The sequence below is a fragment of the Prinia subflava genome, chromosome 1 (genome assembly GCF_021018805.1).
Source record: "Prinia subflava isolate CZ2003 ecotype Zambia chromosome 1, Cam_Psub_1.2, whole genome shotgun sequence".
Classification (NCBI taxonomy): Eukaryota; Metazoa; Chordata; class Aves; order Passeriformes; family Cisticolidae; genus Prinia; species Prinia subflava.
In genome coordinates, this window is record NC_086247.1 from 140,829,900 (window position 1) to 140,852,735 (window position 22,836).

General features: G+C 40.9%; 1 protein-coding gene and 1 long non-coding RNA gene across 9 annotated transcripts in view; one reads left to right on the forward strand and one right to left on the reverse strand.

Annotated features, from left to right (window-relative positions):
• Window positions 1-1,653: 1,653 nt before the first annotated feature.
• On the reverse strand, window positions 1,654-6,339 carry LOC134559943 (uncharacterized). Its single transcript, XR_010082641.1, has 3 exons — window positions 6,044-6,339; window positions 3,271-3,365; window positions 1,654-2,643 (listed from the first exon to the last, which is right to left on the reverse strand). It is a non-coding gene; the product is annotated as an uncharacterized LOC134559943 (long non-coding RNA).
• Window positions 6,340-6,554: 215 nt separating this feature from the next.
• CREM (cAMP responsive element modulator) overlaps window positions 6,555-22,836 on the forward strand; it is a 35,205-nt gene continuing 18,923 nt past the window's right edge. For 2 of the 8 annotated variants that reach the window (XM_063415217.1, XM_063415238.1), the window contains exons 1-3: window positions 11,523-11,578; window positions 12,121-12,238; window positions 19,047-19,193. In XM_063415217.1, the coding sequence (XP_063271287.1) occupies window positions 11,538-11,578; window positions 12,121-12,238; window positions 19,047-19,193 (306 nt within the window). In that variant the 5' untranslated portion in view covers window positions 11,523-11,537. Of the gene's footprint in view, window positions 6,699-11,480; window positions 11,579-12,120; window positions 12,239-19,046; window positions 19,194-22,836 lie in introns of those variants that run through there. The other 6 variants (XM_063415252.1, XM_063415243.1, XM_063415228.1 and 3 more) reach the window with 5 other exon arrangements.

Genomic DNA, 22,836 nt, shown 5'->3' on the forward strand with positions numbered 1-22,836 from the left:
ATCCTTTCATGGACATGCCATAACACAGTGAAAAGACATTGCTCAGTGCCTCGAGTCCTGTGTCTAGTTCTGGGCCTGTCACTTCAAGAAAGACACTGAGATGCTAGAGTGTGGCTGGAGAAGGGGAATGAAGCTGGTGAAGTGTACAGAAAATGTCATATGAGGATGCAGCTGGGGGAGCTGGGGATGTTTAGCCTTGAGGAGTCTCAGAAGAGACTTTATTTCTCTCTACAGCTCTTGGAAAGGAGATTGTAGCCAGGTGGGAGTCAACCTCTTCTCCCAGGCAACCAGAGACAGGATGAGAGGAAATGGCCTCAAGCTGCAATTGGAGATGTTCAGGTTGGACTTCTGGAAGAATTTCTTTACTCAAAGGGTTGTCAGCCATTGGAAGGGGCTGCCCAGGGAGATGGTGCAGCCACCATCCTGGGAGGTGTTCAAGAAACAACTGGATGTGGCACTTGGCACTATGGTTTATTTGACAGGGTAGTGTTTAGCCAAAGGTTTGACTCCATGACCTTGGAGGTCTTTTCCAACCTCAGTCATATATTTTATAATCCTATGATTTTATGAGCAGATACTGTGGGAGAAAGGGAGCTGTTGCTTTTTGTTTGCCAGGCACAATGTTTTGGAGAAAACAGTCATGTAAATCTTGAGTGGTTCTACCACTACTAAAAATGTAAACCCCAGCGTTCAGCTCTATGACATCTGTGTGTGCAGTACATATAAATATACACACAGATGGAAGAGAAACCCTTGAACTTGGTGACGACAGAACCCCTAGTGATGATGACTCTTAGGCAACACGACTTAATTTTGAGGCAAGGTTGAATTTGCAGAGCTGTTGTTTCCAGAAAAAGGGGGGGGAAAAAAAGGCAAATGGTATCTGTCTCTACTAAAATATGATAAATGAGAAGTATCTAGTGCCCAGTTCTAAAATGTCATTTTCCAAATCAAATTAAATTGGGCATCAGTCAATTTCCTTGGGTTTTCTTAAGAAATTATTTTATAAAAGTATATGTATTTGTCTCTCAAATAATCCAGTAAAACACATATTTCATACAATAGAGACGGAAACCTGTAATGTGCAAAAGTGCTAGACAAATAGAATGAGAGAAAACAGCTCATAAATAAGCCAGCTGGCAAAATGGCATAATCAAAGAGATAAATTAGTTGAGGTAGCATTTGATGAAAGATATATCCTTTTCAGAAAAATGTTTCTTTAGCCATTTATCTGTATAGGGGTAGATTAAGAACTAACAATTCTTGACATGAGAGAAATACAGAAGCTTTCTCACATAAACACACTGTAAATAACCTGATAATCTTTTGCTATACAGAATACTCTTTCATTTAGTTATTTTTCACTTGTACCTCTTCCTTCTCTTTATAGCTTTTATACCCCAGACACCTTTACCTTGCTCCATTTATTCAGCAGCTTTTACTTTTCATTTTATATTCTGCATTCTTGCTCTTCACAGTCATTTACAACCATTTACCACCAACAAAACAATCTGCTCCCCATCAAAAACAACCTACAGTTGCTAGAAAATCTAGTCTACAGCCACTGTGTTAACCAAATGCAAATTCTTTTTTATGTATTTTCATTGAATATTTTTAATAAATATGAACTCTTTGTATGTGTTTGTCTTTTACTGAATGTTTGATGTCATTCACTTCTGTATAAGGTAGTTCCTCAATGTCCTATTAGTGCTGGCCACTTTTCTGTATGCCAACTGTTTAGGATATCCCTATTCCTGTGGCACAGTGTATTCACATTCAACTACAAACTGTTTTCTGTGTAATTATTTTAATAGTAAAGTTTCATGTATTGAAATTTTAAATAAAACTCAAGCAGTTGTTTAGAAATTTAATATTCATTCCGTAAGTACTAAATAATGCTTTATACAAACCTGGTACTTTTCACCTGAAAAGTTCAAACAGCAATAAATTGTAAATGGTTATGAATGCTGTGAAGTACATGTTATATTCATGTTATGGGGAAAGTGTCATATAAGTAAAGTTCATTGTTCAGCAGAAGAAATGAAAATTTCATGTAGTAGATCTAAGTTACCTTTTTTTTTCTGCTGCAACAGAAATATCATTATGCATATATCTTGAAGTGACCAGTCGATCCTTTAAACATTTCAGACGCCTTACATTTTCCCTAGTCAGAATATTATTTTCCCATTATAATAATTTCTCTCGTGAAATGAATATGCAACAAATGAGTATGCAGCAATTTATATAATGTTAAGTTTTTTGTCACACTATAGGTTTCTTCATTGTTTTGCTTGTTCTGGCTCCAGCGTGTGGGGAGACACCCATGCTGGAAACCTGACCTGGGACAGGTAGATTAGGAAATAGTCTGAATCCTCTCAATTCTCCTCATTACTTACCTACTGACAAACACCTCACGAGGTATCTAACTACACATTCAAAAATCATTTTAGTAATTTGTGTTGTTGTTCAAGCAGTGATTAATAAAGTGATCACAGTTTAGCTGCTGGTGTACTCTGATTTGCTTTGCTATGTTTTGGTGCATCAGTAAGTACCTCCTTTCAAACTGCAGGACATACCAGACAGTAGCATATGACTTGGGATACCTGTTTCGTATTTATAAACTTCAATTTCTTATTACAAATCCTAAAAAAGTAAAAAAAAAATGCAAACAAACACAAATAAACCACATTAAAATGCTGTATTTCATCTTTGGAGTGTAAAATATTACAACATTACTGCAAGTTATTATCCAAAATCAAATCATTACAAACCCAAGAAAATCAAAGTAATGATATTTTTAAAAATGGACCTAGAATAGTACTTGATATCCCCTTCACCAATAATAATGTCCAACTCTTTCAATAAAGAAATCCTGATGTTTACATGACACAGGGCAAAGCAGAGCCAGCTGAAGTACTGCAAAGCCTCACAGCTGTTAGGCCAGGCTTCTCACTAAGCCAGGCCTGGGACCCCCCAAGGCTATTCCTTCCTGTGCTTCTGGCTTATGCAACCCACAAAAGTGAAGGCGGTGCCTTAGCACAGCACTAATTTCAGCAGTATTGATTTGCAGAGGTTCCAGTGAGGGACAGTAGCAAACAACAAGAATAAAAGGATCATCAATTTGCTCTTGTGCGACTTGTACTGTCACTCAGTCTCATTTCCAACTTAACATAGTTTAGGGATGGAGACATTACAAAATGTTTGTAATTATACAGATGTGTAACTTTTAAAAAATCTATATACATTTTTAAAAATTTACAAAGCTTTTACCTTTTACGATGTTGTTCAAGTTTGCCTTCCTAAGGGAGTGTGTAATTTCTGTTTCTATTTGTGAGCCAATGGAAATCCATATTTTTCTTGCATTGCTAGGAGTTTATAAAAGAAAAGCACAGGCAAAATAAATTATTAGTCTTATAGTTTATACATATTAAGGTGTACTTCTTGCCTAATCTGCTCTCTGTTTCAGACTGATCAGGATTCTGTTACAGCATGCAGATATTGGCTACTTCTGACTTTCGTCACATTTACAAAATAAATTGTGAAAACAGTGGCTGCGTGGTGACTGCACTTTCCTGTGACCACTCTGCAAGTTCTGCACTTGTTCCTCTATTTCCTTGCAGGCAGTGAAAGAGCAGAGGCAGGGTTATTCAATAATCAGCTAAAATTGGAGTGGTCTATGAGGAGAGCTGTGGTGAAATTATTAATCAGCAAGTGTCAGTATTATTTCAAATAGGATACCAGTCTATTTTTGTCAGTTTCACCTGTATTATTTTCAGATGTTTGGATTCTAATTAAATAGAAATTGACAACTAAGCTAGGTACCATATCCATTTTGCTGTCATTGTTTATGCCAAGACAATCATAAACTTTTTTACAAGCAAACTGAACAGGCATTTCATTAGATTAGAACTGAAATGCACAAAATTCTTTCAATTCCCTTAAAAAAATCTATATACGAGGTAGCTGTGTGAGCCATATGTAGAATCGTGTCTGAAAATTACACTGATAGCATTCCTACTGATGTAATGTGTGTTGGTGAGGTATTTATGCTCTCTGCAAAGAGCACCATGCTTCTTTTGGTGCCAAATGAAGTTGTTCCACCTCCCTGCTCATCTACTACCCTTCCTTGTTAAGGTGGTGGTGATGGTGCAGTGGATCAGACTTAAGGATTGATCCAGGTTGAAAGAAACTTACTGGCTCTGCCCACTGAAGTTAAAAAAAAAAAAAAAAAAAGCAACATTTTGAGTTTAAGAGAAAAGATGACTCAGGCAGTCCTTCTGACAGCAGCAAAGCGCCTGGATTTCAAGTACATGTTCCTACATAAATTATGAAAATCATGACGAATCCTGAACTGTGTGGCCTTCGTATGGGTTGCTTTTGGTCTCGGTGTTTGAAATTAAATGGGTTCACAGCAGGCATTGATCCCAATTTATAGAGAACTGTTTTCAGTCGAAGTGGGCACTTTCCAGCCTGGCCTCAGGTAACAAACACGGTCCCCCAGCCCTGCTGGGGTGAGAACACAACAGTCTCTTCTCATTCCCCTCCTCTTCCAGCCCTTCAGCTCCAGCGAGCTGCATCAAGAGCCAGATCTGGTTAGTCATCTTTGTCTTGCCAGGGTCTAAGTCCCTCTGGCAGTTCACTTACTTCTCTGATACACTTCATTACAAGAGAAGTGGTATAAATAGTAATAAATTTTTTGTTAAACATTTCAAAGCTGTTTATGACTTACTTGAAAACTAATAAAAAATAACTGCTTGTCCAAATCCAGACCCTAAGAGTTCATGGAAATTCTCAGTTTGTTTATATGTAACTCACTCCAGTGGTTTCCATTATTTAACATGCTCATTTCAAATTTCTTCCTGTTTGTAATAAGACTTCTACATTCAAAAATATTTTTGAGGTGCTGCTAATATCCTAAGAGCCATTTTTGGCTCTTCGAGCATACAAGGCAAAACTAAAATTTCTTCCAAAGGTTTCAGCAGAGTAATCTTCAGTAGTTTAACATTTGCCTGTTCCTTTGATTACCTGACTATTCTAACAAATATTTTTAATTGACGAAAGATTTTAATGAGTGAGCATAACAATACTGTAAGTGAGCTCTTAAAGCAGAATTCATTACAGGAAGAGAAACTCCTGTTTTAAAAACCCACAACAGATATATGCAACAAACAAAGGGAGGGAAACAGAACTCAAAACAGGAAGAGGCTGTTCAATATTTCAACAAAGGAAATGTAGGATGAAAACTGAAAACTTGCATAAGCAATAGTGATAATTGAAGAATCTGTATTTTTACACTAGATTGCAATTTTGATAGCTGTGTTAAGTAACTCCTGTGAAGCAAATTAAAGAACTAAATGCCTAAAGGCAAAACCTTTGCAAATAAATGTGATTCATCTCTTATGAAGTCAGAGATAAGAGTTATTTGTTTTTTTTAAAAAATACAGGAAACCAATACGCAGGTTCTCTTCATGGCATGAATAAGGCTGAGTGTTTGACCTGTGTGGACCTATCACCAATCCTGACACACACATCCTCCAATTCTTCAATCACAATGAGTTATGTGCAATTAACTTAGGGTTTTCATATTTATTTAACACACTGAGCTGTTTCTCACAGTATTAAAAAAAACAAACACAAAACCAAAACATAAAAATGGGTAAATACATTATGTAACCTCAGAATATACGTGCAGTGATGTATAGACATCCCATTTAAAATACACTGCAGTGTAATCCCTTCTTACACTACTTTGTAAAATACTGAGCAGCAATAAGATAGCCATAAGCAGTATGATGTTCAAACATTGCTAGTAACAAAGTTTATGGCTTACGCATTTGTTGCATTTTAATATTATTACCCCTGAGCCGACGGGCCCCGTGCTCCCGGCAAAGGCTCACACGTACAGCACATCCCAACATGACTCAGGACACTTGAACGCAATCCCGCGGCAGCCAGCGGGGCAACGCGCATGTCGAACCCGCTTGTTGCCTCTTGGCATTTTCTGATTTATTTAGTCAAATAAATGTAAAATACTATGTCATACCATGAAGGACTGATGTAAGGAACGTGCTTTTACTAAGCAGAATTACAAAACAACCGCGGGCAGCACCTCGGCGGGGCGGCCTCTGGGCAGGTTTCCGCGTCCCTCAGGGCTCCGGCACCGCCCAGGGGATAACCGAGGGCTGCGCCACGTCCCTTCCCTGGGTCAGCGCGGGGACAGCCGGGGCTGGACCCTGCAGGGGGGCCCAGCCAAGCGCCCTTATCAGCGGGGCCCGGCCGGCGCGGCGAGCGGCCGGCACCGCCCCGCTATCGCACGCCCAGAGCGCGGCCCAGCGAGCGCGGCGGGCCCGCGGCCGCCCCGGCTGTTACCGGCCGCCCCCGCCCCCGGCAGCGCGGGGCCGCCCCGCCCGCCCCGCGGCGCGTCCCGCCCCGGCCGATGGGCGGCGCCGGCGGGGCCCCCGCGGCAGCGGTTGGTCAGCGCCGCGGCCGTTGCGCCCCGCGGCCGCCCGGCACCGCCGCCCCGCGCGGCTCCGCCTCCCGCCGCGGCCGCTGGCGCTGGGAGGCCCCGCAGACGCCATTTCCTCGGCGCCCCCGCGGCGGCGCGGCTGCATCAGCGCTGACGTGAGGCCGACGCGCGGCTCCGCCCGGCTCGGTCCCCCCCACCCCCTGTGACGGGGGCAGCACGTACAGGGCGGCGGGTGAGTGCGGGAGGGGGCGGGGACACGTGTGCGCGCAGCCCGACCCCCCGCGGGCCGGCGGCGGGGCAGCGCGGAGGGCAGCGGGCGGCGCGGCGGGCAGGGCAGGGACGGGACGGGCAGGGGACGGCAGGGCAGGGCAGGAGGGGGGCGCTGTGCCGCTCTTGGCTGAGCCCCGCCGCGGGAGCGCGCAGGAGGCGGCGGGGGCGCGTCCCCGTCGGCAGCCGGGAGCGCGCTGTGCTCAGGGGCGGCCGCGCGGAGCCCGCACGGAGCTGTGGGGCTGCCCCGAGGCGGCTCCGATCCCGGGAATTCGGGAAGGGCTGCGCGGAGCGCCCGCTCCGCTGCCGCCCGGCAGCCGCGGCGCTCCCCGGGCTCCGGCAGGAGGTGGCTCCTGCCCTTGCTCGGGACATCGGCTCGGCTCGCCCGGCGTTGCGGCTCGGAGCGGGGGCAGCGCCTGCTCGCTGCGGGCAGAGGGCCCCGGACGGCCTCTCCTGGGCCTCCGCGGGGCTGCCCCGGGGCGTTTGCCGCCGTTACTCCCGGTTATACCCTTGCCCACAGGGCTTTCGGAGCTGGGTCAGAACAAGTGGGGAAGGATCACAGCGGACTCTTCATGAGTCCGCAGTCGTGCGTAAAACTTTGAGCCGTTTGTCTGCATCCCCCACTGCTGAGATAGCATCATTTTTGGTGCTGCAGCGGCGCGATAAGTGATTCCACGGGGGCTGATGCCTGATTGATCCCCTGGCCTACTCAGGGGCTGGTTGGGCCCTTCTGAAGGGGCCGCGTGTCCTCTCTGGGCCGGCTCCGCTGCCTTGTCAGCACGGCTGAGATGGCAGGTGCCGAGGGCCAGGTAGCATTGCCTGTGCTCAGAGTGATGGCACGGTGGGGTTTTAAGGTTTTGGGGTTCAGGGTGTAGCTGAGGTATTCGCGGAAGAAAACAGGGAAATAATTAGAGTGTAGAGACACAAGAAGCTTAGAGATGAAGCTTCTGGTGATACTGAAAACTGAAAGTTTGAACTTTAAAATTCGCGTTTGCTGTGCTGTTGCACATTTTATTTGACTGAATTCTGTGACCACCTTATCAGCTGGTGTCCTTCACGCTACCAGAGTGGTAAAACACTTATTACAGAGTTCATACTTGAGAACACAATGCTCTCCTGAAAGGACTGCATTCTGAGAGTTTCACACTTGCTGTGAGGTCATCAATAAATGCAAAACAGGTGTTTGTAAATTCATATTCTTGCTTTCTAGTAACTCCCCTGTGAATAAAAGCCTTCAAAGAGATTTTGAGCAAGGGCTGAAACATATTTTTTAGCCCCTTACGAATGATACCCTTTGTATCAAAGCACCTTTGTAAGCAGTCCCTGATGTATAAAGGATGGTTGAAATAAAAAAGTTGTTTTTTAAAATGTGTCTGGGTATTTATTTAGACACTCACACGCTTCCAGTTATGTAAAATACTGTAGCAATATGCTTTTGCACTATAATTTCACCAATAGACATTAAATATATTAATATGCAGTGGTGTAAAACAAACAGCAGTATTGGGAGGAGTGAAAGGATTTCTTGTGCTCTTTATTGCAAAAGAACATGTCATGATAGGGATGCTGTCCTTCATCTCTTACCTATGGGCAAAAATGTAAAAATTTCACACCTTTAGCTGTAAATTGCTTGGAATTTTCTAGAAAAAAAATTCTGTTTTCCTTTAGCTGATTCCATCTGTCAGATTTCTCCTGTCAGGGGTGGTTCATCTGGTTGCAGTTGAAGAAGCTTTTGATGTGCACTGTGTGCATTATCTTGATCAGTGTTTATCTGCTACTGACCTGCTGCCCATTAGTCTCAGTAACTACAGTAAACATGTGCTTAGATATATCGAAATGGAAACAGTTAAACTTCCTGCCAGATCCTGAAAATCTCTTTACAATGTTGTAGGAAGAAGCAGGTATCTTTGCTCTACATTACAGAAAACCATTTTTGTCCCTTTTTTACGTGAGTGCAGAGGTATAACTTGCTTATTAATTTGAAAATCCAGACTAGTATTTAAAATTATTGTTCAGTCTTCATAAGCAAATAAGATAAAAACATAAGAAAAAATGTATTAATACTGAGTATAAGACTAAAACTTGTATATAATTAGTCATACAATGAAGAAAAACATTATATAATTCTAAACAGGACCCAAGACCACCTACTTTAAACTTTTTGCTTAGTTTTCCCTTAAAAATAGAAGGAAATGTAAACTTTTAAGTGTGATGTGTACTGCTACTGATAGAATTTTATAAATGATTTTAAGGGCTTGGCTGAAAATTCTGTTTTACTTCCTTGGAAACTTAAAAGCAATGAATATGTTAGAATTTGCTTGCAATGCAGATTGATTGAGTGTGATCTGTGTGGAAGCAGTTGTCTGAATTGGATTACTAATGGTTTCATGCCACAGTCTGTATTACTGATGTTTTAGAAAAAGCATAATATTGCTCAATATTTTTTCTGTGTAATTATTTTAAAAGTTTGATATATTCATGTTGACATGATATGTACGGGAAATAAAACCCCTGTACAATTCAGGTTATAAGAATGCTCTGAAGACAGTGACAACCTAGTCTGAAATTCAGGAGTTCCTTGGCATGCCTGGTCTTGAGCTGTGTACAAACCCACATGAACTGGCACAGCTCGGTTTGACTGTGCCACCACTGACCCTGTGGGCTCAGATAACTGCAGCTGACCTGCTCCTGCCGCTTCAGTGATCCCGTGGTTGTGTCTGTGAAAGATTCCTAATCTTGTAACATGTCTGAATTGTGATACTAATGTGCTACAGTTTGTCCTAAGTCATCTTTTTCACTGAAGTTTTATGCCAAGATAGCTTGTGTATCTTTTAAAATTACTCATATACTTTGTTATTTTTGTTTTGGTTTTGTTTTTTTTTTCTTTAGGCTGTGACTGGATCTTTATATTTGGGTGTTGTTTTAAGTCAAGTCACTTTTTGGTCACAGAGATCAAACAGAAGCAGGTTTGAACTTACTGAGGAAAAATATTTTGCTATATTTCAGAGTAGTGATTGCATTTTATGTCAGTCAAATATTCAGAATTTACTCCACCCTGCTTAATTTTTCAATTAAGCAATCATTTGTATTAAGAGTCAGAATATACACAATTACAGATGGAAAATCTATATAAATTCTAGAGTTTTCCATATGTATCATAAATCTTAATTATGTTAGTCACTCCACTGACATGTATAGTTCTTGCTGTTGTTTTTCTAATTAAAGATAAATAATCAAAAGGACACCCCTTTCTTGGTACTGTATTTTGCAACATATGAGGAATACCTTTGTTAGTTTTCTGCTGCACTGGTGCTCTTTTTGTAGCTTTTTGCTAACTTAGTTAGCAAAACTACCTGCTGCAGCACTGAATTTTTTTCAAGATGAAAAGTGGCTCTTTCTGGGCAAAATTTCTATGAAATACATTCAGTGGGAATAAAAGTACTTGATTCTTGATTTTTGTTGTTGGGTTTCGGTTTGTTGTTTTTTTTTTTTCCCAACAGTAGGTTTTCTGTGACAGATGGCTCTGGATACAAAAATACTTCAGGACCTCCATAAAGTGAATTAATTCTGACTATATTCCCATCTTGAGGAAGAGATTACAATGAATATGTTGCCAGTACCTATGCATTTAATCTATCTTGGTGTGTGAGCTTATTCTTGTATGAACCACAGACCTTTCATATTTGAGACTCTATGGATGGTCCTACTTTACAAAGGAAGAACTTTTTTTTCCTACTTTATTATTGTTATTATATTACACATCTATAAAACCAGAAGAGTTTAACTAGATAACATCTTCTTATAGAAAATTATGGTGAAAAGCTTGGTGAAAACATTTTCTGCAGAGCTGTTAGACTGGTGAATTTTCGTAGATATTTAATTGGATTATATCCAAAGAAAAAGATAATTAGTGTTAACTAGCAAGACAAAAATGTGGAAAGATTTTAGATGTAAAATAACTCCCTATATTCTAATATTCATAGCTCCCTATGATTCTAATCTGAATTGATACTGGCATGGGGTATGTAACTTCTCTGAGCAGAAATACTCATGTTAACCCATAAAATGTTGAATTGTTTTGCACCTTGGTTACCATTAGCTCTAGTACTGGTAAAGTCTCGTCAGTAGAGTACCACTGGAGGCATATGAGCTCAAAATAGGCTGCTCTGCATCATTTGACTGGGTATCTTTTCATATTTTCACGCTTTTATTTTGGGCAAAAATTTGATTAAAAAAATACCATTTATTCTCTTCAAAGATTGTGTAATGTTCTGTAAAATAGTGCCACAAAAGGAGTTTGGTTTACATTTAATTGTATTTAATGTAGTTAACTTACAACACGTGGGACTAAATTGCAGAGCCTCAGAGTCGGGTGGGTAGCAGTCCCTGCCTGCCTCTTGCATCTCCTGGTGTGAGTCCTGAGGAGAAACCAAAGTAACTATCAGCCAGCTGAAATAATTAAACTTTGACTTCAGTCAGGCTTGGCATTCCTAGTTACAGAAACTGAACCTGGGGAACTGAGATTTGCTGCCTCTTAAATCCCTCACCTAATATCACCTAATATCACGTCCCCTTTTTTGGCTGGCAGTTGTTGTGTAAGCAGGGTGTAGGTGGGAGGCTGCAGGGCATCCTGCCTGCCTCTGCCTGACCCTGTGGTGTCTGTGTTCTGTTTGTAAACTGACCTGTTGCCATGGCAATGTTTGACATCACCTGTTCAATGTTGCACCTTCAGTGCAGGGTTTGGTAGGAGAGAAAGGGAGCCGAAGAGATCCAAGCTCTTGTTTTAAAACTCACACCTTCCGTTATGACTAAGTGTGCCAAGAAATATCGAAAAGGAGCTGTCAGGTAATTTCGTTTTTATATAGCAGATATATAGCAGTTTTGGAAGTTTTCTCTATAAAGTTTAAACTCTTAGCTTAAATTGAGGGTCAGCAAGTTGCTTATTTTTCAATGAAATCTACCCTACTTTTAAACCTGTAACGTGAGCAGAATTGTTGTGACTCTTGAGCAGTGAGTATTTTACAGACAATTGAAGCGTGGATGCCAGCAGGGAATAGGCATCCTGGAAGGTTCAGGAGAGCTGTAGCAGCCCATGGCTGCTGGGCAGCCTGAGGCTGAAGGGACTTGATGTGTGCAGCACTGGCAGCACTTCATGGGATCCTGGGACTCTGCTTGTCCCTTCCTGAGAACCATCTCCAGAACTGCCTCTCCCTGCAGCTTTCCAAAATACTTGTTTTAGAGCTCCTAGTTATATGAGTGAATATTTTAATACAGGGGAATGAAGAGAAGACTTCAATTTGACAGAAACATTCTTTCTGTCTGCTCCAAATAGTTTGGAATTACCCTCCCTAGCTGAGTTATTTAAATGTATATGTACTTACTTTTAGACTGATGACCATGGAAATGGTTGAACAGGATGACAATGCAGTGGATTCTATGACAGAGAGAAGTGCTGGTCACCTTCAGAACCAGCCAGGCCAAAGTCAGATTTCCTCAGGAGCTGAGGTAAGTTGAAATGTGGAAAGATGAGAACAATCAATGAAGTGATATTCAGAGCTGCTGTGATTTTTAAACTATCAATTTGTATGACATTCTCATGTTTTATAAGTCTTTATTATATTAAATAGGAAAAATACAGCAAAGGTATACTGGAAACTATGTCTTCAGTAGTTAACAAAGGACTAATATAACATCAAGTCTGTTAAAAGGTGACATTTTAGGAGCCCTTTCAGACAAGAGTGATCAGTAGACACATGGATTTTTTGCTTTCGCTTTCACAAGGTGATTGTTATAGAGATGGGATACAGTCTTAAAGAACTGAGGTGACTGCAAGATCAAGTATATCTAAACCATTTGTGTATCACGAAGATGTGTTGTATAACAAAAATGGAAACAGGAATAAAAAGAACCACGGTTCTCTCCTAGTTCCAGTTTTTGTACAGAATGTATTTTATCTAATTGCACGTACGTTTTAAATGTGTGCTTGTTTTGTTTCATCCCTCTGTATCTAATGATAGTGTGTGGACTTCTAAAGGCATACTTTACATATTTTCTATGGTTGCTCTACCTGTATTATTATTTGGTAGTTAATGGATAAAAGCTTATATAGTAACAATTCTCAAACCATTAAAAATATGTACTGCAATATTTGTCACTTGAGAGAAATAGTGTTCCTGACAGTACTAAGATTTATAGCTTCATTGAAGTGTGTGGACCACTTAAAAGGATTTCCAAAAGCCCTTTGTTGAATAAAAGAACTTAAAAAGCATCTTACAGAATTTTTTTGTCACTGGAAGTTAGACATTATTGACTAAGATTTGATGCCATGTATTTTGCAATGTATTTGGTATGTTAGATACTTGATTTACATTATAGATGTATTTTTAAAACTGAAAGCAGCTGCTCTTTTTGTCAGATCTTCAGGCACAAAGTAGACTGCAAAATATTTATCAACCTTTTTTTGTTGGTTTTGATACATGCAGCATTGGGAATATTGCTTGTACGGTTTTTCCTCTCTTTTTCTTAAAGAATTTTGTTTGGTTTGCTCTGTTGATGTCATCTCCCCATTTCTTCTTTAGTAGTTCTGTTCAAATTTTCTGTTTTAACTTCATAGGATGATTGATGTGTAAAATCTATTGGCTTGTGCAGTAGTCTGTGGAGAAGGCAGCTGTGAATTCCGTCACTTGGGATTTTTAATGTTGATCCAGAGACAAAGGTGTCCCTAATGCTGTAGAAGAGTTTCTGCACTCCTATATTGTGCAGTGTATAACACTTTTTATGTTTTTCTGCATTTAATGCTTGAGTACTGTGTGAGAGAAGGTTCAGCTGTACTGAGTATGGGTCTCATACCTTCCAGTTAAAATGAGTGACTGAAGTATTGATGAATCTCCTTCAATTAACGCTAAACCGAAGCACGTACCTCATGTGCTTTGAGTGTGAAGGCTGAGGGTAACAGGCCGGAATTGGCATCTGCAGTCCCTGTTTTTGGTCAGGTGGCTCAGAGAGCTGTCCTGGGTCTGTCGGGTGCTCGGTGCAGGCAGCTGGAGCTGACATCCCTGTCCCTGACTCCCAGACCAGCGGCCTTGGTGCTGTTATCCCTCTGCGAGGGCTCTGGGCCTGTGCCCGTCTCCAGCCACTGGCTCCGGGGCTGCAGCCCTCGCTCGCCCTCAGGGCTGTCAGGCTGCTCTGCCACAGCATTGGTTGTGGTGAAAGTGCCCGGGCAGAACGCTTACTGCTGGCAGGCCTTGTGGAGACGCTCCTTTGGCCTAAGATGAGCAGGCTTTTCATAGCCTGTGTTCCTACCTGGCTGGCTTGGAAGGTGAGGCGCTTTGCCATGGCGAGTTGGGCCTGAATCAGCTGGAATCAGCCTATATGGGACATCTGACTGGTTTTGTGGTGGTCCAGGTGGGAAGTTCGTGTGTTTCTGTGGAATTTGTGGCTGTGCCACTGGTCCTGTGTATTTTGACTATTATGGAAGAACAGAGATCCCTTCTTCCTCTTTGGCCTGTGAGGAGTGCAGTTAAGAGAAGACAACCACTACAAGATATTTGTTGGCACAAATATCTTGTGCCAACTTGCAGTCATCCCTCCTACTAATTTTGTTGCAAATATGCAGAAATAGGAGAAAAGAATCACTTGATTCTTACTGAGAGCTAAAAGGCCCGATCACTGAGGGCTCAAAGAGCTGAGGGCTCTTTTTCAGATATCTCTGATGGAGGGGGCAGATGGCGGCTTTGTTTGTGGTTTTTCTGGCAAAATATTTGTTCAACCTTGGTTTTGATCAGTCAGAAGTAAAATATTTAATACACTGTCTTTTAATTTGTGGTTTTCTGTGTATTATCAAAGAATTAATTGTAGAAGGGTCAAGCTTGGGAGAAACCTTTTAAGATTATCTAGTCTGACTTGCCTGTCCAAGCAGGGTCAGCCAGAACTGTGTTGTAAATATCTCCAAGGATGGAGTCTCTACGAACCTCTCTGTACCAGCAGCTGACTTCCCTTCCAGTAAAACAGGTGGAGTTTTTATGTCCAGATGGAATGTAGTGGTTTTTAATGTGCTTGATATTTAATTGAATTATGACTTTGGCCAGGGAGTGACTAGCAAAATGCTGAGGGATGCAGCTACATAGGAGGTGGGCACCTTTTTTTTCTTTCTTCTTCTTGGCGGGGGGGGGGGGGGGGGGGGCAGCTGACTTATTTTCCCCTCCTCTGTAGGCTTTTTAAAGAAATATCTGCTATTTAGTTTTAAAAGGATGGACCAGGTACTCCATAACATGATAACCTTTAGAGGGCAGAGATTGTTTTGTGCTGAAGTATTTTTAATGTCTCCCCTGTTGGGAGAGAGAGGAGACATTAGGCTGGAGCACTGTGGTGTGATGGGATAACCTCCAATGCTAAGAAGGACCTCTTATACATTATTTATATAATAATACCTCTTATACATATGTAGAGGAAAAAACAGTGTTTGTATTTTTTTCTTAGCTTGTGACATAGATACTGCTATATTCTCCTGCAATTTTGTTGGTGCTGAAAGTAAAATTGCTTTTTCTACTAAAGCAAAAATGAGTAAATTTGAAATTAGCAAAGACAAGATGCACTTTTTGTCCATTAAATTGTTGTTTTTTAAATAAAATGTCCTACTATAGGATCACTTTATGGTTGCGTTTCTTGCATCTGTCACTTTTAGCCAGTTGATGAATTGACATGGTAATGTTTTTGTGATCCAGGCACCCAAATAAATAGGTGAGAAACAAAAATTATTGGTGGCTGTCTTTAGAAGCGGTTGAAAATGTGTAGAACACCTGTACAAAAGCTTGGTGTCTTTGAGGAAGGAGCAGAGGTGCAAGATGGAAAATTTCTCCACCTGTTTTGAGATGAGATCCATGGGTTGTCTCACATGCACAGATCATCTGTTGCTACATATAGAGCTGTACTTAAGAGGAAGTTAATTTCTATTGGAATATTCTAACATTGTTGATGATAGTCAAGCTTACATCTTGGAAGACTTATATCTGGAATGATATTCAAAAAGAAATTAGATGTTCCTTTTGCAGGATTTCTAGAATCCATACTGCATTCTGTGTTGCTCTGTGCTCAGCTACATTAAATATAACAATGTAAGATCAATGCACTTTAGCCTTTCTCAGATTTGATAATAACACTTTCAGTTGTGTTTTCTTTTTTCTTTAATGCTACGTCTTGATGGGTTCCTGTTTGATTCACTTTCTGTTAACCTTGTCATGTTGTCTTATCAGCAGGGCTGTGTGCTGACCTTGTCTGAGGTGCCATCTGTTGACTCTTGGTGCTGGCCCTGAGTTAGACAAATGTCAGGATTTACAATGTGAGGACTGCTGTCAGAGAGCACAGGGGGATTTTCAGAGCCTGGAGTGCCCAGCTAGTGCAAGCTGGGGCTGTTCAAGTGGAGCGCTTTGGGAGGATTGTCCTTGTGGGCTCTTGACATCAAACAGTTAAATCTTGCTCCCTAGAGACTGAGACCTATAGGAGTTTGCTAGGCTGTTTTAAGTAAGGCTCTAAAACAAGCCCTCCAAATGCAAATGCTGGCCATTAAGCAAAGTTGATGTTAGAGGATTATAAATGGGGAGCTATGTCACCATTTTGTGCTTCCTTGAAGGGTATGGTGGCACCAGATGTCTGGAGTCAGCCTAACCATATTTTCTTTTAAAGTAGGTGCTTCTATCTCCAGCGTTTCCTCATAGAGGCTACTTGGTGCCCAAGTGTGGCAGGTCCTTTGTTCTTTTGTTAGGTGAATCCAGTGTGGATTTGCTGTGACTTTTCCAGAATTACTTTTGACTTTACTTCCAGTGTCCTTGTAGTATTTAGAGTCTACAGTAGGGGCAGAAATCAGATGGGCCTGTGTCCTGAGTTCTTCATTTGGCAATGTTGAAGGTATGAGGGGTTGAATGTGAAGGTCACCTCTCTAGTACAGGGACAGGATATGTGACATTCACAGGATCCCCAGGATAACTGTTCAGATGGTCCATGTAATTTGAAGTTAGAGAAATGATGGGCAGCCTTTTTCTGTGCAAGAGTGTGTGCCTCAGTAGGAAGGTAGTACTTGATCATTCTTGCTGGCTACTTTTCTCTCCCCACATAGAAGAAGGAGCACTTTCATTTCCAAATACCTGAAATATTGGGACAATACTGCTATTATGGGTTGCATGTTCGATACTTGTTGAAGCTATTGGACGTGACTCTTCATGCGTAGAATGAGCGTAGAACCCGTAGAATGTGTTAAGCTTCCCCTCAGCCTCTGTGTTCCTGAGTTGCTTCTGTGGATTGTTTTCAGTCGCTGTGCCAGACAGTCCTTGAAGTAGTGATGTTAAAGGTAGCATTGCTCATTGCTGATGTCAGAAAGGAATTTCTTTGCCAAGTCTGCTTCAGTCAGGATTTACGCATGATAGCGTGAAAATGTTCTAGAATTTCAGTTGACACAGGAATATTCCGTTTAAAAACTGTAAAGGAAAATCTGAATCAAAATTATAATAATAATTTCCAATATCTATAAAAGTGATGTAGGGTATGAACCTTGAAAATTTCATAGTACTACCATCTCCTCTTCCCTTAGCACTTATCCCCCTTCATTTAATCTCTTGTCTGGATTAATGGGAACAAAACAATTTCTCCTGTTATATTGTAAACTTTAGTCCAAAAGAATATTAGCTGAGTGAGGTTTTCCTTTTTTTTAATTTCCTGTGGAGTTATACTGAATAAAGAGCTCTAAAATGGATGTAGTTTTTTAATCTCTGTTGAATGGGTTGGGAAGAAGGTTTGTGTGTTCTGTTTGCGTTTCATGCCATTTAAGGAATGATTTAAGAAACTCATTTCAGGGTTAATAATGCCCTCAATTGTTCGGTTTTCTGAAAAGCTGTTCAGTTCCTATAAAATTGAACAATTGCATAGTGAATGTTGGCAAGATCCTGTCTTTGTTTCCTAGAAACATTGTTTCTTTGACGTAATTTGAACCAACATCAGGACTTTTTGATAGCAGTGCATCTTAATAGTAGTTAAAATTTTTCACTTGCTTCAAGAAGGGATTATTTCTTAGGCAAGCAATATGTTATGGATCAGGAATGAAAACTGCTTTTATATTTGGATTTAAAAAAACACTTCAGTGTAAATACATAAAAAATACAAAAGTTTCTTTAGCTTTTTTTTTTTTAAATATTCAGCATTCTTCATGTTTTTCTTTTTACTCTCATCTGATTTTACATTTACTCCTCATACCAATACCTTTGGAGCTGAGAACAAAGCTAGGAAGGGAATGATAACAGAATTTTATGTTTGAGTCTGAGTTTATTTTTGAATGTGCAAAATATAGAAATAAGACTTTTCAATGCATTTTAATTGAGAAACATAGTATTTCTTTTTATGTTATGGTTTATGTTTGTCATTGTCTTCTGAGTTTAGAGATCTTTTATCACACAAGTTGTGATCAATCATAGTGTTTTCCCTTTGTATCACTACTTGTTTCTGTTAATAGATTTAACAGTAACAGCAGAGATATTGAACTATTTCTTAGCCCATAGGTGTTAAGCTGTTTCTCAACCCATTCGTCCTTGGCACTGTGAGTTGAGAGTTACAGGCTGAGGAAAGCTCTTCTATGGCTGTGCTAGGCCTAAGAGAAGATTTGGCTATTCTTTATTTTTGTTGTTGTTTTGAAGCACTGATGGAGTCCAGCTGTCTTTTCCTTGATATATATAATAATATATGTAACAGGAGTCTATTAAACTAAATCAATTTACAAGTAGCTTTATTTAACAGGGTGATTTTATAGCTTTATTTAACAGGGTGATTTTTCTCCTCTGTCCCAAAAGCATAACTTGTAACCTAATAAGCAAAGCAAAACTAAAGCAGTTCTAGATTTTTTTTTTCCTATGAACATTCTGCCCTTTATGTTGTTGCAGTGACATTCCACTCCAGTGAATATGCATTGGGTTTGTGACATTTCTGGAGGTTCTTCTTAACCCTCGTGCTAGCAACAGCAGATCTGGTGTGTGATGGCCAATAGTTGGGGTTTTTTTTATTGAAAAGAAAATACAAAGTCTCTGGAGGGAAAAAACCAAATAATTGCAGTTTGTTAGGGTACAGATTTAAGCTTTCCAGACCTTTACCAGTAAAACTAATATATTTGTGTGTGTGATGATATACATATATACATATACATACATATATATATATACATCTAAGCTATTTTAGATGTGGCAACAAAATCAGTTTGTTTTAGTTATCACTTCTAAAAGCATTTGCTGAAGTCTTAAGGCATCTGACTTAAACATGATGCTTGTAATTTTTGCAGGTTTCTGTAGCTGCTTCCAGTGCTGGAAGAGGATCTCCAGCTGTAACTCTAGTGCAGTTGCCTTCTGGTCAAACTGTTCATGTCCAGGGTGTCATTCAAGCCACACAGCCCTCAGTCATTCAGTCACCACATATGCAAGCTGTTCAGGTTAGCTTTTTTATTGTTACATTTTCATGAATATTTGGTACCTCATAACTCTTTTCCCAACCCATCTTCAGTTTCTTTTCATTCCAACCAATGCTCCGAGATTTACTCAGATAGCACAGGAAACAGCAGGGGGAAAGGTGGCAAACTTCCAACCAGCAGCAGCTCTACAAGCATTGTGTAGCAATTTCTTACTGCTTCCTGTTTATCTTACAAGAAATTGTCTTGGAACTTGTGTCTGAGCTTACGCAATAGCAAATTTGTGTCATAGCATGGCCTTCCTTCAGTGTATCCTGTTAAATCCCGTGAATATAGTATTGCTAATGAGACTGTGAACTCAGAAATTTTCAAGTATCTCCTATTTTATTATTGCAAAGGGTCTGGATATAGTAGAAGCAAGCATATTGTATCAAATGGTTCCTTGTTTTTAGGCCCTATCAGACCCTGTTAGAGCATCTTGTATTGCTTTTTGTGGATGTGGATATATAGATACCAAAAATACGGGCAGCCTCAAAAGAAACATTCATGTGGCAGGTGTTCACGTGTTTAAAGTTGCTGGAACTACAAAACAGGGATCAGTGCAAAATGTGTAAGACTTTTCAGAGTTTTTAAAAGGTAGAAAAGGCAAGAGAGAATGAATTTCCAGTGTTTTGAAAATTGCTAGGCCTCCCACTGGCGTTTTTCTTGTACCTAGGAAGGCCTCTGCTCTAGTTTTATTAAAATCTGTTTGGGAAATGTCAACTGAATTGCTTTTTGCAGATACAATTGATATTTCTGGTAACACTAATTGATATTTCTGGTGACACACCTCTCCATGTTATGAGGGAAGGGTTTTATCTATGGCCATTGCAACATGTTAAGGAAAAGCCACGTGTTGTTGGTCTTGAGAAGCCATGTTTAATGTTAGAGGCTTCTTAGTAACTTTCTAGTATAATAAATAAAAATACATATGTAAGTATGACTTATATTAAAGAAAAAAATGAAACCGCAATCAGATAATGAATATTTTATTGTTGAGCCATAGGTGTAGATGATGGGACCTCAAGGGTTTGAAATCCTAGATCCCTGTTGAAAGAGGTGCAGTAGATGTCAATTCTTGATCAAACTTGGCATCAGAACAGAGTATTCAAAGTAAATACTTTTTTTCACTGCATTCTTTCTAACAGTAATTTCCTGAGTAACCTTTATTCTGTAAGCACATTAGTAGTTCTCAGTTTCTGTCACTGCTTTTAAGTCGGTGTAGTCAGGTCATACATGCAGAGATAGAGGACTTTTTTCAAAGCTCAGAAGGAGAAGTTTCTCAGGAGTCTCTTGCCAGCTGCTGCTGTGTCGTCGTAGGGGAATGGAAGTCAACTATTTGTTGTATTGAGTGAACTCTGGCTGTTCACCCTTTCCCAAAGGAGTAGAAACAGGAAAGTTTTGTCCCAATTAGTGGTGACTAGTTAGTTCCAGGATTTTGCTTTGGTTTCATCTGGATAAGAAAGGGCTTGAAGGTGCTGTAGAAGACTCCATCACAAAGGGTGTTGAGCCCTTCTGGATCCTTTTCAGTGCACTATCCTGCCACCTGACATTTCCTCTGGATCATTTGGCTTTAACTTGCTGCCTTCTCTCTGTAAGACAGTGGGGAACTTGGGAAATTAAATCCATTTAAAAATTAAATAAAGAAGTATGCTGAAGGTTGATGCTGAAGCTTGCATGACCTCTCCCTCAAACATCTGCCATTTTCAACCAGAAAGTGCTCAAGTTTTTTTCTCATAATGTTGCTTTTTAGATGAAAAATATATTTGTAACATTCTTTATTGTTTTGTTAAATGTGGTTCTATTTATAGGAAGATTTAAATTGTTATTTGACTTATTGCTTACTCTCCCCAGTAATGTGTCAGGTCTTGGAAGGACTTAACATGAGTTTGAAGTTAAATTTGCACAAATGCAAGTGAAGTTTGAAATAGGTAAAGTCAAAATCTGAACGATGTCAAGGAAAAAATTACAATGGTTTGTCTTTTAATATTGTAGACATGGTTGCTTGCTATTAGAGCAATCTAAAGTGTTCCTTTCTCTCTTTGTCATTATGAAAATGAAAACTTTTGAAATTTCTTGCAGAAATGTCCTCTTCCACACTGTGGTGGTTTGACACTAGCCAAATGCCAGGCATCCATGAAAGCTGCTCACTCACCCTCCTCTGCTACAGCTGGGCAGAGGAGAGAAAATGTAACAAAGGGTTCATGAATTGAGATAAGGACTGGGAGAAAACAATCCAAGGGCAAAACAGGCTCAACTTAAAGATACAACGTGAATTTATTACTAACAAAATCAGAGCAGGATAACGAGGAGTAAAATACACCCTTAAAAACACCTTTTTTCCCCCATCCCCTCCCTCCTTCCCACTGACAGTGCAGGGAGACAAAGTGTGGGGGTTTTGTTCAGTTCATCACCCGAGGTTTTATTCTGCTGCTCAGGGAGAGAAGTTGTTCCTCAGTGAGACTGTGAGGTCCTTTCCACGAGAGACAGTTCTCAATTATCTTCTCTAGCATGGCACCAATCTTTTGGGCAGCTGTCCTCCCAAAACTACTGCAAAGTGAGTCTCTCCCACAGGCAAACAGTCCTCTCAAAACTGCAGTGGCAAGGGTCTCTTCCATGGGGGTGCAGTCCTCAAGGACAGGCTGCTCCAGCTTGGGAGCAAGATCTGTCTCTCCATGGGTCTCTCGGTGGGCTGAAGCCTCCTCCAAGCATCCACCCACTCTGGCTTGGGCACCTCCCCCGTGGGCTGTAGGTGGAGCTCTGCGTCTCCTGTGGATCCCTGAGGGCTGCAGGGGCACAGCTGCTGCACCATGGTACTCACCACGGCCTGCAGAGGAATCTCAGCTCCAGTGTCTGGAGCAGCTCCTCTTCCTCCTTCTCCACTGACCATGGTGTCTCCATGTGGTTTCCCTCACATGTTCTCACCTCTTCATCTTTCCTGCGTAGAATTGAAACTGCCTCCAACCTTTGTTTTGATTTCTTCTAAATATGTTAACACAGAGGCATTGCCACCATCTCTGATTGGCCCCAGCTTGGCCAGCGGCGTGTCCATCCTCAGAGCCATCAGGGATTGGCTCTGCTGGACACCATGGAAGCTTCTAGCAGCTTGTCGGAGAACCACCCCTGCGGCCCCTCTGCTACTGAAAACCAGGCTATGCAAAACCAACACATGCATTGAAATGATTAAATCATCTTGTGATTTCCTTACCTTCTTCCTAAAGTAGGACTGTTCCCAACTTCTTCAGCCATCTTCGCAAACTAGGGGATCTGTTGGTAGCTGTTAGTGGAACGTGATGATTTAAAGACAACTGAGGTCTTGTTTTCAAGCAGTTTGTCCTGGAAAAAATAGATTATTTATTAACCCCCATGCCCCAGCAGAATAAAACCAGAAAATTCTGTTTTTAAGGTAGCATGCCCAGATTCTTTCTTGGCTGTGCTATACTATCTTGCTTTTGAAGAATTATGCTAGAGGCTTGAAGGTTGATCCATAAGGAGACTGCTGAAGGCATATTGGGAGGGAAATGTCTTTCAGGATCTCTCTCTTGTGCTTAGCATCGGTCTCTCCTGCAAAAGGAGAAATACAAATTTCTTGACGCACCCGTATCTCTGAGGTCAGCTCTGATGTCTG